A 20,814-nucleotide genomic window follows, 5' to 3' on the forward strand; every position below is an offset into this window, starting at 1 on the left:
GGTTAGCACAGGCGTTTTTACATAGGCGCCCATACAAAACTGTCGCCTGCGCCGGTCGCGGCGACTGTCGCAGCGCTTTGTCGCCGCGACCGCAAACGCGTCGCTATCTCCCCGTGTGGACTAGCCCTGAAGGGGGTTGTTACCCTTTAAATTAAACTTTTAGAAAAACAAATTGACATTTTCTGCACTGAGGCACATTGCCTGGATTATTTGCTCTGCATTATGAAACTTTCTTTGATGTTCCATGTAGTTGCATGTTTGAAATGTGGAGCAGTTTCTGTTGCTTGATGGCTATTGTCTAATAAAGTGGCACATCAGTGTATTAAACTTTTTTTGTAAAAATGTGGCCCTTAGTCAGGGTTTTAAGGTACCAGTGGGCCCAGGGCAAAGATTACATTGGTGAGTCCTGCAGGAACCCTAAGGAATTTGTGGCAGTACCTTCAAATATAATAAGGCAGGCAGTAAAGTAAGCCACCAAGACATCTCTCCATTTTGTGCTCAATGATTGTGGAAAACATACAAGATATAGTCTTTTATTAGAAAGTGTCACATGAACCCATGTGGGAGCAACGTCCCCTTCTGTTTCCTGCATATGGTTTGTGAACATTCTTACAAACGCATTCTGCCATTGGCCCGCATCACTATTTAGTAAACATGGATGCTGGATGAATTTCAGAGCTATACAAATTAGCAACATTAATGAGAAGTTGTTATAGACAACTTTAAAGGGATACTGTCATGGGAATTTTATTTTTTTCAAAACGCATCAGTTAATAGTGCTGCTCCAGCAGAATTCTGCACTGAAATCTGTTTCTCAAAAGAGCAAACAGATTTTTTTTATATTTAATTTTGAAATCTGACATGGGGCTAGGCATATTGTCAGTTTCCCAGGAGCCCTCAGTCATGTGACTTGTGCTCTGATAAACTTCAGTCACTCTTTACTGCTGTACTGCAAGTTGGAGTGATATCACCAGCCCTCCCCTCCCCCCCCCAGCAGCCCATCATCAGAACAATGGGAAGGTAACCAGATAACAGCTGCCTGGTAGATCCAAGAACAACACTCAATAGTAAAATCCAGGTCTCACTGCGACACATTCAGTTACATTGAGTAGGAGAAAAAACAGCCTGCCAGAAAGCAGTTCCATCCTAAAGTGCAGGCTATTTCTGAAAGCACATGACCAGGCAAAATGACCTGAGATGGCTGCCTACACCAATATTACAACTAAAAAAAATATACTTGCTGGTTCAGGAAGAAAATGTTATATTGTAGAGTGAATTATTTGCAGTGTAAACATTGTAATTTAGAAATAAAAAGTATCATAACATAAAAATCATAAATAATAATTAAAAATGACAGAATCCCTTTAAAACACCTAAGTAAATGTTTTAAAACTATTGGCCAAAGTTATAACCAATAGTCAAAAAGTGAGGATGGTGCTGTATACTTGCTGAATTTACTATTGAATATCAGTATTTGTTTGTAATCTGTATGTTTAATGCATCACAGTGCTTTGAAATATACTGACACTTTATAAGCATATCATCATTATTATTATTATCCCCCAAATAGCCAAGAAATTGACTCATGCTTATAAATGCTTCCAATGAAAATATAGGACAAATCAAATCGAACAGTAACTTATGAAAAACTGGGAATTTCTTACTGGCCAGTTACACTGAGAAACTGATTCTGACTTTTTTTTTATCAATTGTGAGAATAAAAAGTGAAAAAACCCTAAAGCATTTCTCAACATTTCATAAATCTGTCCTGAATCATCAGCAAGAAGTGAGGTTGTGTTTGGGTAGAAGTTATCACAGTTTGAGATTTGGAACAGAGCAGAAACGAGCAGAGAAGTAGATTGGGTGAATTCAAAAACACCTACATGTAAAATGTGTACAGTGGTTAAAAAATATTTGTATAAATGTGCATAAAATATTAAGTTATGTAAGTCGAACCCAAAAGTACTAGACAATGTCAACATTTCATGTGTGTTTAATATTTTCAGATTATGTTTAAAGGTGCCTATGATATATCTCATGATAAATTGTGAAGAAAATTTTAAAAAGTTATGGAGAAAAATCTATAACTTGGTGAAGAATGCTTATTGATACACTGTTCAATTTTCGGCGCTGATAACTTGAAAATACATATCTATATCAGGAATGCTCCTTACAATGTCTTCCTATGGCCGCTCCACTTCCAATGCAGCTGGGTAGACGCTCACTTCAGGGTTCAGATTGGCCTTATCCTTTGCCTGTTGCTGGCCGTTGCTAATGTTTTTGACTGTAAACCTTCTATGCCTGCCTCTGACCCTTGCTTTAAACAGACGTTTTATCGGTCCTATTTTTTTTTCTCGCAAAAATGATTGATAAATGAGTTCAATTCATGGAAGAGAGTTTGTTCGACTTTGTTTGCATGAAAAAACTGAGATTAATTCGAGTTTGAGTAAATCAGTCTCCTATGATGGTACATTTCTAATAGCAGAGAAAAGCTCAATTTCACAGTTTCTCATGACTTATTTGAATGGAAGTACCTGTCACAAGTGGTTTTCTGGCCAAAAATGCACATTTTCACGATGAAAACCTCAGTGGTTTCCATATATCTGAATGACATAAAACCCTGGGGGCAGGGGCGTAACTACAGAGGAAGCAGACCCTGCGCCTGCAGGGGGGCCCAGGATGTATAGGGGCCCCACGAGGCCCTAATTCATAATACAGTTTCAATAAATATTGGTAAAACAAGTCAACTGCTAAAAATTATGGGGGCCTGAAAAATAATTTGCTGTGGGGCCCAGTAATATCTAGTTACGCCACTGCCTGGGGGGAATAATAATTAAGTCCAAGAAACACATGCTGCAGTATTTCCGAATCCTGTGTAAGTGGTTTATTGTGTCAACAAACTAGGTAACGTTTCAGGCCAATGCCCTATCTCAAGCCTAAGAAAGGGCGTTGGCCCGAAATGGTGCCTAGTATTTTGGCACAATAAAACACTTTTCACAGTGCTGCAGGGTGTGTTTCTTGGAGTTATATGTGGGCAGAGCCGGGCCAACCCGGGCAGGCGCCCTAGGCAACCTGGCGGGCTATGGCACCGGCTCAGTGCGCGCTTGACTGTGCATGCTTGAAACTTCGCTCGCAAAAGCGCATTTATGGGAAAGACACCAGTGGCAGTCGGGGAGAGACGGGACTGGACACGGGGCGACAGAGCCAGGTGCCTGGCGCCCCCTCAGCTTTTGCACCCTAGGCACGTGCCTACTCTGCCTACCCCTAGTTCCGGCCCTGTATGTGGGTCCCTGGCAGGGGGACCAGCAGCTTGCACCCAACGCTACAACAAGCGGTGAGTTATAGTTGAGCATAGCCCCCATTTGATTGAACGATTAAATTAAGGTTACACGTGATAAACCTTAGGACATGTTGCTAGGTGTAGGACATTCTTCATCTCATTATGCTGATCTAGGAATCTGTGCTAATTTAATTTGAAGTGTTAATAAAACGGGACAAAAAATAGGCACAAAAGGGACGGGAGGGTGAGAGGGAAAAAACAGAGAACTGAGGTATGTGCAAGATAGGGATCAGTGTTGATGTTTAAAAGGACATGGGTTGCTGAGAAAGAAATAATGATAGGGGAAGAACATAGATGCGGAAAAAGGATAGCATCTTCATTCATGCATAGATCCAACTACCACCGCCCTCCACCATGAACATCCAACCAGCTTAACTCCAACTCTTCCACTGTCAATGCCAACACCTAGTACTCTGTTTCATTTCCCACAGTACTGCTCTCCCTCTGACTTTTTTTTGTCTCTTCAAAAAAGTGCTGAAAGCAGCCCTGCTGGTAACCAATTTGAATGTCAGAGCAGCATTGACACCAGTAGTGACGGGCACTTTTATTCTATTCTATTAACGCCAGTAGGAGGGCAATTCATGTACTTTGTGGCAGTAGGAGGCAGGACAAACTTTCTATCAACACTACTATCAATACATTAGACCTTTATTCCAGACTGCTTGGGACCTGGGGTTTTCTGGATAACAGATTTTTCCATAATTTGGATCTTCATACCTTCTCTCTACCAGAAAATCATGTAAATATGAAATAAACCCAATAGGCTGGTTTTGCTTCCAATAAGGATTAATTATATCTTAGTTTGGATCAATGAACTGTTTTATTATTGCAAGTAAAAAGCAAATCATTTTGAAAAATTTGGATTATTTGGATAAAATGAAGTCTATGGGAGATGGCCTTTCCGTTATTTGGAGCTTTCTGGATAACAGGTTTCTGGATAATGGATACCATACCTGTACCACTCTGAGAGGGCATCCATAGCAATAGGTGCTGTCTTTTGAAGTTGTAAATGGATCATTCTGAATACAGAACAAACCTATTATAGGAATATAATTTACAATTTTAGTCAATTTCAAAATATTTAATCTATAAATTAGCAGAGCCATTTCTGTTTCCCCTAAGATTAATAGGCCACTTGCAACTACAAAAAGACCTAATAGATTTGCAAAATAATTTTATAAAATAATGCACCAACGTTTCCCTGCATCAGGCACCTCTCTGATGTCTTATCTTTTAGGTTATTCTGTTTGTGGGTCAATGATTGGACTGGGACAATTTGATCAGCAAGGGAAGAATAATTTTGTTGCTTTACAAAGACCTCAGCTGCATTACGCAATTACATTTTTATCTCTAAAAACAAAATGTACATACAGATTCAGAAAAAAATTAGATATGGGGAAGAGAAATTTTCAGTTATGAAGAAAGGAAGTGCACATATGTTTGTGGAGAATAGGCACTGAATGCTCAGTGGAGCTTTCGATTTCATATAGCCAGCATTATATCAGTTTTTATCAAGGATTGCTATAAACCAAGTTCGGTAAATTAATGGAATGCACCATGAGAAAAGATTTTATTGACAGAAATTGCAAAAAGTTTAATTGTGAAAAAAACCATACTTTTGAAAATGTATGGCGCTCACTTCCGATACTTACACGCCCCGAGCATCATGACGTCATTGCGTAAGACAGTACTTTGCTTTATTAGCCATTTCCTGTCATTGTCTAGGGTTACACAGTTTATCTTCAAATCTATTCTCAATTAATTATCTACTATCTTCTCAATTAAGGAGGCCCCAACATACTACCATTTACTTTTAGCAATAGCATTTATGTTATTTCTATCGAAGTGCATAACATTTATCAACATAGAACCTCATTTGCTAATTTGCTGCCCACTATTTCAGTGTAGTCACATTTCTGAGCAGCATCATGCATGGAACTTATAGTTTTGCACAATTTCGTTTTATAAAGAAGAACTAAAAAGTAAAGGGCGTAGGCCAAACCCCTGCAGCACTCAATTAACAACACTAGTCCAATTAGAAAATGATTCAATTACAGCCACAAGTGCTAATAAGAGATACTGTATATTTGGTATTATTAGTTATTGCCAGATCCAAAAGAGCATCTCACCTAATTATCAATCATTAAGCATTTTATCAAACCTGTTAGCTCTTACTGACTTGACACCCCCCCCCCCCCATTACTCCATGTCTGGATAATTGAAGTAACAAAATAATAATAAAACATAATAAATACATGACTTCCTTGTAAAGCCTCTTTCATTTGTAAAAATAACTGAGATTCATTTGCCCAGGTTTGGATTTGTGGAGCAGCATGAATTTAGGGGCACAACTACATTTGATTGATGGTTCTGCAGCACTGGGGCTGGGTGTGCAGGAGAATTTGACAATTGTTCTCATCCCTTGTGCCCCCAGTGCTCAGTGCTCTGAGAATGAAAAATGAGAATCTGTGCCCCCCCAGCCCCACCCCAGATCCCGCCCACTCCACACAACAGTTAAAAGACCACACAGACATTAGTGATAAACCCCCCCCCACACACACACAAGTTATAAAAAGCTATTGATGGTCAGGGCCCCCTTATAAGTTAAAAAAAACTGTGTCGCCAGGGCCCCCATAAAAGTTTTTTAAAGAAATTGGCGCCAAGGCCCCCCTATAAAAGTTTTTTTTAAAACATTTGCGCAAGGGCCCCCCCCCTTACAAGTTAAAAAAAAATTGGGACCCAGAGAATATTTAAAAAAAAACACTGGTGGCAGGGGCCTATAGAGTATTAGTATAATACATTGGTGGCCACACACACATTGGTGTTCAGTAGAACTGAACTCGTGGCTTCAGGACTTCAACTTCTGCTCCTTTCGTGACTTCGGGTCTTTTTGCTGCTTCAGGACTTCAACTTCGGCTGCTTTCCTGTCCCGGTGGGACAATTTTTGCGTCTAAGACGTATTTGCACCACTTGGGATGCCTTTCAGGACCAAGCTATGGCACTTTGGGATAGACTGCTGGAGAGGAAATACGATACGAGAGATATCAAAGAGGCTTATGAGAGAGCAGTGGCCACCTCCAGACATGATCTCCTAAGTAGAGCCTCAAATAAGAAATCTAATAATAAGCAAGCTAATAAAACAAATAATTCGCAAAGACACTTTAATGAAAAATCAACATTGTTTATCACTCCCTTTAGCAGCCAAGCAAATCAGATTAAGAAAATAATTAATAGAAGATTGGATGTCCTTAGAATGGATCCACTACTGGACCAATCAGTTCTGAATATCAGATATGTATTCAAACGTAATAGAACCATTGCAAGTGATGTCTCCCCCAGCCTATACTCACACAAAAGAACTAGAAAAAAAAGTAATCTATGGTTAAACAAAAATGGGTGCTATAAATGCGGCAAAAACAAATGCAAGGTTTGTAAACATATAATGATAAAAGAAAGCTTTAATAGCACTGTAACTGGAAAGAATTACCCTATACGCAGTTACATTAATTGTGACTCTAAATGTGTAATTTATTTAGCAACGTGTGAGTGTGGCATACAATATGTGGGCCGCACATGCCGATCTTTAAAAGAACGGGTACGAGAACATCTTACACCCATCAATCTGAACAACCTGGATCACATTAGTTATAACCATAGGAGAGTATCAGCTGTAAGCAAACATATTATGTTAAATCATAATGGTAATTTCAACCTAATAAAATTCCAAGGCATAGAACTGGTTAAACTAGGAGTGAGAGGAGGAGACTTGCAGAAAAAAATAGATCAAAGGGAGGTATACTAGATTTTCACATTAAAAACACGCCTTCCACAGGGATTGAATAGCGATTGGGAGGTTTCATGCTTCCTTTAAACTAAAGTGAACTTAAATTACTGGAATAATTTCTATTTATTGAGATTCTGATTATTATATAAATTTTGACTAAATGTTCCCACACAGATGTATAGAGAAAATAGAAAAAATATAGCCTGAAAACAAACCATGAGTGTAATATGCTAATTTTAATGGGTGTATTGTTTTAATTGTACTCACTATATAAGACAGAGAGCTAGGAACAGACTCCACCTCTGATGAAGTGCCAAAGAGAGGCACGAAACGCGTCAGGTGACTAGACACGCTATGGTTTAGTTGTGCAGTCCCAGGAGAATGCCTGTCTGTGTTTTTAAAGATGCTTGGAAATAAAGACTTTTTTCTTTTATTCTAATATCCCGTGGTTATTGGCTCCAGTCTATCTATTACTTTCCTGACTTGGGGTCTTGGGACTTTTGCTGTTCGGCACTTCAGCTTTTCGGGACTTCAGTAGAGGCGGCATGGCTTTGGCGCTGTCAAGGGTGGCCCGGCTATTTCGAAAAGTGCAGCACAGACGGGCCCCCCTTCAGGTACGGGCCCGGTACAGTTGTACCCCGCCTTGACCCCCGATGGTGGCCCTGCCCATTTTGAAAATCTGCTACTCCTTACTTACTTACTGGGCAATTTGTAGCAAACACCAGTGATTGAAATTGCACTTTGCATTCTGCACTTGCAGTAAGTAAATAACCCTTCATATCTAAAGATTAAGGAGATGAGTGGGTTGGGTAGATGCTAAAAAAATGGATTGTTTTTACTTCACTCAGCTCAGTAAGTAGTAATAGTGCAGAATAAGGCATTCTTATCACACAACAACACATGGGTCTTTCTGTCGTCTGGTGTATAAATGCTTATATATGGCAGCAAAGGAAAAAGTACATCCGCTGTCTTCCTCATCTCATATGTGTGTGTCAGCCTGTTAGCACACACACAGAAAGGATACATACTTTTGTGTTTCTGTGTCAGATTCTACTCTGTGTGATTATGCCATTAGCCTAAAGGAAAGCTAGAATACTTTTGTAACATAGCAATTTAGGTTGAAAAATGAAAAGTCCATGAAGTTCAACCGTTTCTGTCTATACATAACCTGCCTACCTGCTAGTTGATCCAGAGGAAGGAAAAAAACCCATTTGAAGCCTCTCCAATTTACCATAGAGGGGGAAAAAAATCCTTCCTGACGCCAAAATGGACTAGTCTCTGGATCAACTTGTACTATGAGCTATCATCCATAACCCTGTATTCTCCCACTTGCTAAAAAGCTATCCAACCCCTTCTTAAAGCTATCTAATGTATCAGCCTGTACAACTTATTCAGGGAGAGAATTCCACATCTTCACAGCTCTCACTGTAAAAAACCCTTTCTGAATATTAAGATGAAACCTCTAATCGGAGTGAGTGACCTCTCGTCAGCTGGAAGGACCTACTGGTAAATAAAGCATTAGAGAGATTATTATATGATCCCCTTATATATTTATACATAGTTTTCATATACCCCCTTAAGCACCTCATTTCCAGCGTGAAAAACCCCAACTTGGCCAGTCTTTCCTCATAGCTAAGACTTTCCATATCTTTTACCAGCTTAGTTGCCCTTCTCTGTACCCTCTCTGATTCAATAATGTCCCATTTGAGCACTGGAGACCAGCAGCGATCCGCGCCTTTATGCCGCCTGAGGCGGCCTTCCATTGCCGCCCCGACCCCTCCTCATGGCGCTCACATTTTCTGCGCAGGAGGGGGTCGGGGCGCTGCACGACGCTAGCGCAGAGAGCGCAATTGTGCTCTCTGCACTAGAAGAGCCGAATTTCCGGGTTGAAAACCGGAAATTTGGCTCTTAGTTACCAGGAGCGGCATTTTTGCCACCCCTGGTAACCAGGGGGCGCTGCTGCCTGAGGCGAGTGTCTCAACTCGCCTCATTGGTGGAGCGCCCCTGCTGGAGACCAAAACTGTATGGCATATTCTAGATGGGGCCTTACCTGTGCTCTGTACAGTGGAAGAATAACCCCCTCTTCCCACGGATCTATGCCCCTTTTAATACAGCTCTAAAACTTATTTGCCCTTGATGCTGCTGACGGGCATTGCTTGCTACAGCCAAGTTTATTATCTACAGGACTCCAAGGTCCTTTTCCAGCATGGATTTGCCCAGTGCAGTCCCATTTAGGGTATAAGTAGCTTGCATATTGTATGTCACTTTAACACCAAAGCCGGAATTAGGGGTAGGCAGATTAGGCATGTGCCTAGGGCACAAAGCTGGGGGGCGCCAGGTACGTACCTGCTCTGTCACCTACCCCATGTCCGGTCCCCTCTCTCCCCAACTATATGTGCTATTTCCGGGAGTTTTTGTGATACCAAGCCGAATTGCGCATGCGCCAACTTGCTCATGCACGTGCAAGAGCACCAATTTGAGCATGTGCACGATCAGCTGGTGCCATGACCGACCAGGTTGCCTAGGGTGCCTGACCGGTCTGGCCCAGCTCTGTTTAACACACATGCATACACTTGCTTAAACTGTATCAATTAAATTTCTAGAATAATATATTTATAATTCCCCCTTTAAAGAGCAACGTTAAATGGCAACCACCTTCCTGTGAGATCCTAACATACCTTTTACAGCCAAGCATCTTCCTTACAACAATACTTGGTGGAATTGTTCATCTATCATTTACTGCATTTAAATTATAACACGTTTATTCTGCCCCAGTTAATACAATTGCATGGTTCTTATTTCTGTTTAGAGGGAACAGTTACCTAGAACTTTGTTGTATTCTGTAGCGATATTGTGTGGGTGCATAATCTGTATATTTTAATTTTAACACATTTCCATTTCAAAGGGAAAGTCAACATTCCATAAACACTGCCAATTTTGTCCAGTAGATCTCCAAAGTAGGCAGATCAGACTGTTTTCAGTGATCACCAGTCAGAATTTTGCCTACCATTGTTATGTCTTTCAGTAATCTAACAAAAACAATGAAGTGTTAAGGGCATTTTTTTGTTGCCAATATAGGAACACTGATTTATCAAAATATGAGATTAAACTCACCATAGAAAAACGAACCCACTTTCCTATGGGATATTTAGAAGCATGTTTATCAATGGATGAAAGTTAGAGTTCACCATGTAATATAGGTCCAGGTATCTAGTGACTGTCTCCTGCCTTTAGTCTATATAAAGGAAAGGACCATATGGCTCTTATACATGACTGCATTCTAGCAGGAAGTGCTGGATGGCCTGAGGTGGAAATAGGTCTGTCTCACTCATTTGCGCCCTTGGGGTTATTGCTCTCTTTGCAGAGTGACAGATCAAAATTTGAGCATAAGTTAGGGGCGGGTAAGTCGATGCCTAGATGTCTACCTCAGCCTGCCCCTTTTGCATCAAGCATGGCCTAACAGACCACGCTTCATTCCAAGGGGTCATTCACAATGCAACTTGCAGTGCACAAGTGCAAAAAAGGCATGGGGCATTGTGGAATAGTCACAGGTCTCTCTTGAATCAAGCATGGGCCAGTGCAGGTCAGAACGGAGTGCAGAGTCCTGTGGCTATTTAACAATGGCCCATGTCTTTTTTGCACTTTGCACACAGTGTGGACCATTGTGAATGAACCTTTGTGAGCTAGGTAGGCCAGCTAGCAAGAGCAGCACCAGCTTTAAAGGAGAACTAAACCCCCCCACGGTGATAAGTCCCCACTGGCACCCCTCCGCTGGCCCCCCTCTCTGTGACCCCAGAATTGTGTCCCCAGTAGGATTTCTGACCATGCAGAGTGAGCACAGCGGAGCTCAATGGCGCCATCTTTCAGCACTTTGGTAACTTCCAGGTCTTCTTCCGGCGATTTGGCAATTTCCATTTCCATTTCGCGTGCGCAGTTGCAACAAACTGGTAAACTGCTACAACTGCGCATGCGCCGATACGCTGCACACTTTACAAGGATTACCGAAGCGCCAAAGATGGCGCCAAGTGAGCTCACTTCGCATATATGGTCAGGAATACAGTTTAAGTTCACCAGAAAAATATAAAATAACCTTCTAGTGGAAGCATGAGGGAGTAGATAGTATCCTGATTCCATTTCCAGCTGAGTGTCCCTTTACTTTAGGAAGAGTATTCCCAGAAATGTACCTTTAAGAACTGCTGTCACTCTAAATAATATTGCTCATGAACTGATTAATAAAGCTGTGGCAGACTTTCACTCCCAAAATTATTCTGTCTCAGTATCATTTGTATTTATAAATGCCATGTTGATGGCCAGATAAGGGCTAATGGGAACAAAGTTAAAGGGGAAGTCAACACAAACATAATTTAAGATTTTTGAAAAGTAAACATAATTTCAAACAACTTTGCAATATAAATCAATTAAAAAATATGCAGACTTTTCATGATTTTTAATGGTTTCTGACAGTTTCCTAAGTCTAGCCCCCTGCTCTCCTGCTGATCTGTCTGACTACTTTGCTGAGCTTACTGACTACTATTACTTTGTATCAACAGCCATCTGTCCTTCGCCTGAATCCTCCAAACCCCACAATTCCTTGCACACACAATTTCAATAAGGAAAGGAACATCACAGTGCAATGCATTGTGGGTTATGTAGTTCCTGCATACTGTCTGTAAGCTGTGGAGAAGTTGTTACAATTTGTAACATCAGTGTTTAGTCCCTCCATCCCTGCCAGGATTTCAAATGATACAGAATGAAAAGAACTGTTAAACAGCTGGATTGCTGCATAGAAAATGGCATTTATTCAGACTTTTTGAAGAAACCGATAATGGTGATGTTATATTAAGGGTTTCTGTGTTATGTGGGCCTCTTTATCAAATTTTAGTTTGGAAGCCAGAGTTCCCCTTTAAAAGGACCAAGGGTTAGGTTCCTCTTCCCAGAAGTTATAAATGCCAAATAGTTGCAAGAATGTTGTTTTGCCTACAAATGATGATGTTTTCTTGCAAATGGTTGTATGCATGTGGTGTTGCACTTAAAGGATCTATTAAAAACTGTTTTGTAATCCAAGGCATGTAGTTCTTCACATTTCTCCCTGGCAATGTGTAACAGGGGCACTGCTCAGGAACGAAACCAATTGTGTTGAGCTAGAAAAAAAAAACTACCAAGCAACGAGCTCCTCCTCACATAAAGAGAACTTCAGTTAATCAGATAATGTGAAAAGGCTCAGTGTGCAAGTCATAGCCCAGTACAGGAAACTACTTTCCTATTACCCTCGAGACCTGCAGCCTGAGAGTTGGGTGGAGGTGAGCAAGCAGCATTTTGGGGTTTATACCAGGGGCAGTTCTGCTTCATCTCTTCCTTTCTCCTCATCTGGCCGTGCTGAAGCCAAGTGCAGAGGTGGTTGCTAGTGACGCCAGGCTGATCTCAAACTGCCAAGATGTTCCGAAGAAAACGCAGCGTCTCCTTTGGAGGTTACGGCTGGTGGGTTTTTACTTATTCTCTTTACTTGTCATTATTTGCTGCCAGTGACCGAAATGTTTTTTTTTTTGTCCCTTTCACTGCTAAAGGGAACTAGCGCTGCACGCTGTGGGAAACTGCAGGCGTCTTCCTGCACTGTCAGTCTGGTAAACACGCTCTGCTAATGAAAGGAACCTGGCTCTGAGGATTTTAGAGGGATTTTGGATGCTTTAACTATTTCCTTCAGCAAGCTCAGTACATGAAAACAGTTCCCACTGTGCTATTGCTCGCAGCCTTAGCACATTTATTCCTTGTCAGCTTTCTTCTCTCTGTGTATTTGTGCACTTACAAAAAAACAAACTGAAATCATTTCCAGGTTTATTCACTTCACATGTTTCAATTAAACTGAAAGGTCAAAAAGAGAAAGGTTTTAGCATAGGGGCAAAGGCAGGGTATTTGCTTTGGGTTCGTTGCTCCCGAGGGGTGCCAAGAGAAATGTTTTGTGTAAGGGATGTTTTCAGTATATACAAGTATGGGACCTGTTATCCAAAATGCTTGAGACCTGGCATTTCCTATACGGGGTTCTTTCCATAATTTGAATCTCCCTACATTAAGTCAACTAAGATATCATATAAATATTAAATAAACCCAATAGGCTGGTTTTGCCTCCAATAAGGATTAATTATATCTTAGTTGGGATCAAATACAAGATACTGTTTAATTATTACAGAAAAAAAATCATTTTTAAAAATCTGTATTGTTTGGAGTCTACGGGATATTCCCTTAATTCTGGATAATGGATCTCTATACCTGTAATGTCCAACCTGCAATGCCATCAGCTGATTTTGTGCTACAACTTCCAGAATCTACTGACAGCGATTGGAGAGTCTGGAAGTTGTAGTTCAACAGTAGTTAGGAGTATCACATTTTGGACCTCCCAGATAACACAGGTCTTTCTTGGCCCCAGCTTTCTTACATACTTGGGGACTTACTTTTTAACATATTAAAGATTCTTTTTGCTATTCCCAGTCACACTGCCCCAGTGAACAGCATTTTCTTTTCATTCAGAAAAGGTTTTATTCAAATCTGTTTTTATTGTTTTTATTTGGTTTTTATTGATCATGTTTGTTATTTGTGTATTTCACACAAAAAAAACAAGTCTTATTAAAGGGATAGTTCCACCTTAAATTATAGCCAGAAGCGTAACTAGAGGGGGGCGGGCCCTGGCGCAGGACGCGCAGCCGGGCCCCCGCACCCCTCCGTACACCTGGAAACTGCCGGGGGGCCCTGAGGGGGTGCGGGCCCTGGCCCGCTCGCACCCCCTGCTCCCCCGGTAGTTCCGCCACTGATTATAGCATATTCTATTCTTAGCATCTTTTCCTGTTGGTCTTCATTTTATGCCGCATTTTTTTAATATGGTATATTTAATGATTTGCCTTCGTCTGCTTTTTTCCAGACTTAGCCTTGGTTGACCTGAATGTATTATAAATATGATTACATTGATAAAGCTTCTTTTGTGTGTGTTTAGTAATTGCCAGAACCAGTTGGTCAGTGTGGCCTGCAGAGTTCCAAACATCAGTATTAGCTAGGCCAGAAAACCTTAATCGTATTTTATAAATGATAAATAACACTTTTATTGTGCCAGTGGCTGGGACAGTTTTTTTCTGCATATCGAAAGCCATATACTCTGTGTCAGTATAATTCTCCCTATTGATTGTCGTGGGTGATATTAAAAACATTACCAACAATAATTTGGTATTTGTGGCTTGGAGTGTTTTAAACAGTTCAGTCTGTGGCACATACATTACATATTGCAATGTTTAGAGTAATTTCTTAATTTTAAAAAAAATATAAATAGATATATTTTACTGACCTAGCAAAAGTTATTGGGTGATGATTCTGATTAGGGATGCACCAAATCCAGGATTCGGTTAAGGATTCAGCCAGAATTCTGCCTTTTTTAGCAGGATTCAGATTCGGCCGAATCCTTCTGCCCGGCCGAACCGAATCCAAATCCTAATTTAGATATGAAAATTAGGGATGGGAGGGAAATGACATGACTTTTTGTCACAAAACAAGGAATTAAAAATGTTTCCCCCTTCCCACTCCTAATTTGCATATGCAAATCGGGATATGCAAATTAGGATTCGGATTTGGTTCGGTATTCAGCTGAATCTTTCACAAAGGAATCATGGGTTCGGCCAAATCCAAAATAGTGGATTCGTTGCATCCGTAATTCTGATGTGAAAATCATGAACAAAGTGAGTTTCGCTAGATCCTTTTTGAAGGGCTCCTCATGACCTACCCTCTGATATAAAACAGTTTTTGGAAGATTTTTATGCTCTTCCTACTGCTGCCCAGTCATGGAATGTGGGAAGTTCTTCAGTTAGCAGTTGATATCCTGGGGGTGGGGGTTGCTTATAGAATCTCATTCTTCCATCACCACCACTCTACAACCATTGGTGTGAAAGACTAAAGAGAATATTACCCAGCCATTCTGTACGTCCCCTACTTGCCATAAGGGTTGCCACCTTTTCTGGAAAAAAATACCGGCCTTCCTGTATATTTATCTATTTTCCCTATTAATAACATTGAGATCAACCATCATTTTTACAGACCAGGCCAGTAAAACACTGGCCAGGTGGCAGCCCTTCTTGCCATTGCCTTCTTTTCTTAAAACTAAATGTACAATGGTTCCACAGCTCCCACAATCTACTTTTCATGGGTTAAGGGTCAGAGGCCCTCACCCTTGAGAGTCAAGAGTCAATAATGGGGCAAAAAAGTTACTTTAAGTTACTTAAGTTGCCACAATAAAGCTGACATGGTCTCATGTCTGTCATCATGATTAACCATCAGTATTCAGTTACTTGTACAGAATGTACCAAATGCATACAGGCCTAGATTTCAGGCTTGAGCACCCCTAGGCATCTGGGTCCTAGTGCCCGGCACCCACGTGAGAGAGCGTGTATGTGCCGGAGAACTGGGGATTATGCGTCTCCAATGCTCCTTAGGATGCAGCTGGGCGGCATGCTGCCCCTAAAAACTTGCGGCCCCAGGACCGGGCCTATAAGTGGTCCAGTGACGTAACTATGGGACCATGAGCACTGGTGCAAAAACTGAACCTGTTTCCCCTCATATGACCCCCACCATATGATGTGCCCCCTACGATTACCTTCAGACCTCAGTAGACATGCGTGCTGACTCTGGCAGGTACTCACAGTCACTTCAGTGGCCGCTTCTGGGCAGTGGTCCTGGGTGCAGTCACACCCACTACTCCCCCTGGTACAGTAGTTACACCACTGAAAACAAATCCTATTTATTAAATGTAACATGCGTTAACATGTGCTTCTTGCACATGGGCCTTCTTGCCTCCTGTTCCAAATTTGCCCCACAATCAACATCTCTTTGTGCTTACTTTCAGCCAATAATAAGGAATGAAGAAAAAAAGAAAAAAAAAATATGACGCAAACAAATAACTGAAACAGGACACATTTAAATTTTAAAAAGTTATTTTTTGACCATGTTACATAAAAGCAAGATACACTAACTAAAAGCTTAACTATACAGGAGATTTTTTTGGTGTCTAAAAAGAAAGAAAATATTCAGCTTAGTTGCGTCTGATTGTGTTGAAGTGCAAGTGTATCTTGATGCATTTAAGTAAATGACCCCTATATATTCTTTCTGAGGTTTGAGTACAGGATTAAGGATCTATATTCTAATCTCTGAGGTAATGTAATAAAAGTTGCGAGGTTTAGTAACTCAGAACAACCAATCAGTCGGTAGCATTTACCACCTATTTGAAATCAAAAATCCGATTGGTTGCTGTGTGTTTCCAGACCCGAAGTAGGGGTGGTTCAGCATTCAGTTAACTTTTATTATGTTATAGAATGGCAAATTCTTAGCAACTTTTTAATTGGACTTCATTATTTATTTTCTATCCTTTTTTTAATTATTTGTCTTCTTCTGATTCTTTCCATCTTTCACATGGGGGTCAATGACCATATCTAAAAAAACAAATGCTCTGTAAGGCTACTTATTTATTGTTATTGGTATTTTAATTACTCATCTTTCTATTCAGGTCCTATTCATATTCCAGTCTCTTATTCAAATCAGTGCATGGTTGCTAGGGTTATTTGGACCCTAGCAACCAGATTGTTGAAATTGCAAACAAGAGAGCTGTTGAATAAAAATAACTGGAAAACCACAAATAATAAAAAATGAAATTGTCTCAGAATTTAACTAAAAATTAATTTAAAGCTGAACAACCCCTTTAAGTACTACTTATGAATAAGTTTACAGGTGTGGGTGATGCTGTTGTTCACTACAGATTTAGGTTTCCTTTTCTTGGAAAGTAGAACAGTTTTTAAAGATTAAAATCTTTATATATAACTATATATGCATGCACATGTATGTTTATGTCTGTATGTTATCTAATCGTTCCTTTCACACGAGTAGAGTGATGTAGCAGAGGATTATTCCATGACTGATAAAGGTTTAGGTTATTAAACATCAGTAGTTTAAAGTTCTTCAGAAGATCTTTAGATGTTAATGTCTTTCTTTGGCTACAATAATGTCAGTGTCATGGGAAATTAGTTCAGATCTCTGCTGATTCAATCTTTCTCATGTGTTGCTAGAAGGTTTCGCTACACTTCACTTAGTATTTGATACTTGTCTTTAATCTCTGTTAGTGCTAGCCACCAATTACCCTTTTATTTTGACTTAATATTGATTGAAAGGCAATAAAGAGCTTTATTACTTACCATCGGTACAGAGATCTGACAGATTTATATTTCTGTGTGATGTATCAGAAAAAGAAGTTCTGATATGAATTTGCTCATGGACCATATGGCCTTAAACCCACAACTATACGAAAGAGCGGCGATACAGTTGTGTTAACAGACAACATTTTCCCTCTGCCTGAGGCATCCTAGTCACTGTGGAGCTGGTTTGAATGAATATCTCTATTTAGAAAAGGGAAATAAAAGGCAGAAATTATCATGGAGTTTATGAAGTATATGTACAGGTATAGGATCCCTTATCCGGAAACCCGATATCCAGAATGCTCCAAATTACGGAATGGCTGTCTCCCATAGACTCCATTTTATCCAAATAATCCAAATTTTTAAAAAAGATTTCCTTTTTCTCTGTAATAATAAAACAGTCGCTTGTACTTGATCCCAACTAAGATATAATTAATCCTTATTGGAAGCAAAACCAGCCTATTGGGTTTATTTAATGTTTAAATGAATTTCTAGTAGATTTAAGGCATGAAGACCCAAATTACGGAAAGATCCGTTATACAGAAAACCCCAGGTCCCGAGCATTCTGGATAACAGGTCCCATACCTGTACTAGAATATGCACTTAAAGGGGAACTCCACAAAAACATAACTTAAGCTTTATGAAAAGTAAACATAATTTCAAGCAACTTTGCAATATACATAATTTAAAAATGCAGACTTTTCATGATTTTTAAAGGTTTAGAACAGTTCCCTAAGCCTAGCTCCCTTGCTCTCCTGCTGACTTGTCCGACTACTTTGCTGAGCTGACTGACTACTGTTACTTTGTATCAACAGCCATCTGCCCTCAGTCTGCATCCTCCACACCCCACAATTCCCTGCACATGTGATTTCAATAAGGAAAGGAACATCACAGTGCAATGCATTGTGGGTTATGTAGTTCCTGCATGCTGTCTGTAAACTGTGGAGAAGTTGTTACAATTTGTAACATCAGTGTTTAATCCCTCTTTCCCTGCCAGGATTTCAAATGATGCAGAAAGAGAAGAACTGTTAAACAGCTGAATTTCAGCATAGAAAATGGCATTTATTTATACTTTTTGAAGAAACAGGTAATTGTGATGGTAAACAGTATTAGGGGTTTCTGTGTTATGTGGGCCTCTTTCTCAAATTTTGGTTTGGAAGCTGGAGTTCCCCTTTAAGTTAACTTTCAAAGAAATGAGCCTTTAATTCCCCAGAAGTACGTAGGATGCATGGTCCTGACATCAGTATTATGCAATCCATCTTAAACTTGCTTGTAAAATGAGTTCTGTTGAACCATTGTGTTAACTAATGTTATCAGCTATAATAGAGGGAATAGTGTAAACGTTTCTTTATCTGACTTCATAAACATTGTTATAAAATGCTTTGTCATTTAGGGGGTTATTTATTAAAGGTTGAGTTGTGTTTTCCCAAAAAATTTGAGTTTTCCAAAGGTAATTTTCGAGTTTTTGTGAAAAAAACTTAAAATTATTCGAGATTTAGTATACCCCAAAGCTGGAAATAGCGCTAATCTGAAAATACACCATCTAAAACCTGTCGAGGTCATGTAGAAGTCAATGGCAGAGGTCCCTTGAACCATTTGAAGATATTAATAGCCTTCAGGATGTTCGAGTTTTTTTCAGTGGGTTGTGCTCAAAAACTTAATTAGAGGTATTAGTTTTTTTCCCGCAGAAAACTTGATCAATTTGAGTTTACAGGTTGTTCATGCTGAATTCACTGATTCGCGTTTTTTCCATTCAAGTTTTTTCTTAAATTAGAAAATATTTGAGTTGTGAGTTCATTCAAGGTACAGTATAAAAACCTCACAAACCTGATTGATAAATAACCCCCTTAAAATGAGAGAAATACTAAAATTCTAAGCATCTTATAGTCATCCTATTTTCACTCATAACAGGATGGAGTTTTGAACTTTAGCCCTAAGGGAGATTTTTTTTTATTATAAAGCAGGTGTCATACACTAAATCTCTAGTATGTTAGGAAATCAGTGTTCCCTTTGATGCTAACATTACACGCAGACTAAGAAATTCATTGCACTCATAAAATGGGTGTTAAATACGATGCAATCTATGGACATGTAGTGTATGTCAAAAAGTACAAATTCAAGTCAGAATCTGTTCTTTAGAATAGGGGTCTTGCTGTTCCTTACTAAACTTACTTACTTAGTACAGGTATAGGATCTATCAAGACCCTTAGGATAGTAGATCTTTCCTTAATCTGGATCACCATTAATGATGGGCGAATTTATTCGCCAGGCGCGAATTCCCGAAACCCCTGTGAAAATTCGCCAGCGAAAATTCACCGGCGTCAAAAATGTTTTTGCCAATTTTCCCCAAATTCGCCCATCACGAATCACCATACCCTTAATCTGTTAAAAATAATTTAAACATGAAATAAACCCAACAGGATCGTTTTGCCACCAGTATAAAGCGTAGTTGCCATCAATGTACTGTTTTATTATTACATAGAAAAATTTAATAACTTTTAAGAATTTTAAATATTTGCTTATTATGGACTCAGTGGGAGATTCCCAACCTATAGCTGTCTGGATAATGGGTTTCTGGATAAGGGATCCCATACTTGGATATCTTACTTGCCATATCTCAGAACTGGGTTTAACCTTCATCATACAACGTGGCTAATGCACACCTGTCACTAGATGTTAGGTATAAGGCCTTTATTGCCCCAAAGAAGTCACAGTCACAATAAATGGGGTGAACTCAAATCACTTCTTTTATTGCAGGGGCACAGCACGCAACTCAGACCAGGGCTTGGGTTGCCCACAAGGTTTTTTATTCTACGTCACACTGATTACTAATGTACATACACAGCGTTCTCCCCTCAGAAGCCTCCAAAATTTGGACTATTCCCTGGTCGAGGTACACAAAAATAGCTCGAAATTCGAATTTTTTAAATTCGAAAATTCACCTTGACCTTTGATAAATCTGCCCCTATGTGAAATTACTATGAGAGGATGACAAAATTGTTTAGAGAAAATGTATACCTTGCTTTAAAGGGATCCTGTCATCAGAAAACATGTTTTTTTCAAAACACATCAGTTAATAGTACTACTCCAGCAGACTTCTGCACTGAAATCCATTTCTCAAAAGAGCAATTTTGAAATCAGACATGGGGCTAGACATTTTGTCAATTTCCCAGCTGCCCCTGGTCATGTGACTTGTGCCTGCACTTTAGGAGAGAAATGCTTTCTGGCAGGCTGCTGTTTTTCCTTCTCAATGTAACTGAATGTGTCTTAGTGGGACATGGGTTTTTACTATTGAGTGTTGTTCTTAGTTCTACCAGGCAGCTGTTATCTTGTGTTAGGAAACTGTTATCTGGTTACCTTCCCATTGTTCTTTTGTTTGGCTGCTGGGGGGGGGGGGAATGGAGGGGGGTGATATCACTCCAACTTGCAGTACAGCAGTAAAGAGTGATTGAAGTTTATCAGAGCACAGGTCACAT

At 39.9% G+C, this 20,814-nt stretch overlaps 1 protein-coding gene across 2 annotated transcripts in view; it reads left to right on the plus strand.

Moving 5' to 3' along the window:
- Positions 1–20,814, plus strand: part of rap1gap2.L (RAP1 GTPase activating protein 2 L homeolog) — a 443,489-nt gene that overhangs the window by 74,332 nt on the left and 348,343 nt on the right. The window contains exon 1 of one of the 2 annotated variants that reach the window (XM_018246321.2): positions 12,335–12,602. The exons of the other annotated variant lie outside the window; for it this stretch is intronic. Within the exon in view, the coding sequence (XP_018101810.1) occupies positions 12,559–12,602 (44 nt within the window). The 5' untranslated portion in view covers positions 12,335–12,558. Of the gene's footprint in view, positions 1–12,334; positions 12,603–20,814 lie in introns of those variants that run through there. 2 annotated transcript variants of the gene reach the window in all.

Source organism: Xenopus laevis, chromosome 2L (genome assembly GCF_017654675.1).
Source record: "Xenopus laevis strain J_2021 chromosome 2L, Xenopus_laevis_v10.1, whole genome shotgun sequence".
NCBI lineage: Eukaryota > Metazoa > Chordata > Amphibia > Anura > Pipidae > Xenopus > Xenopus laevis.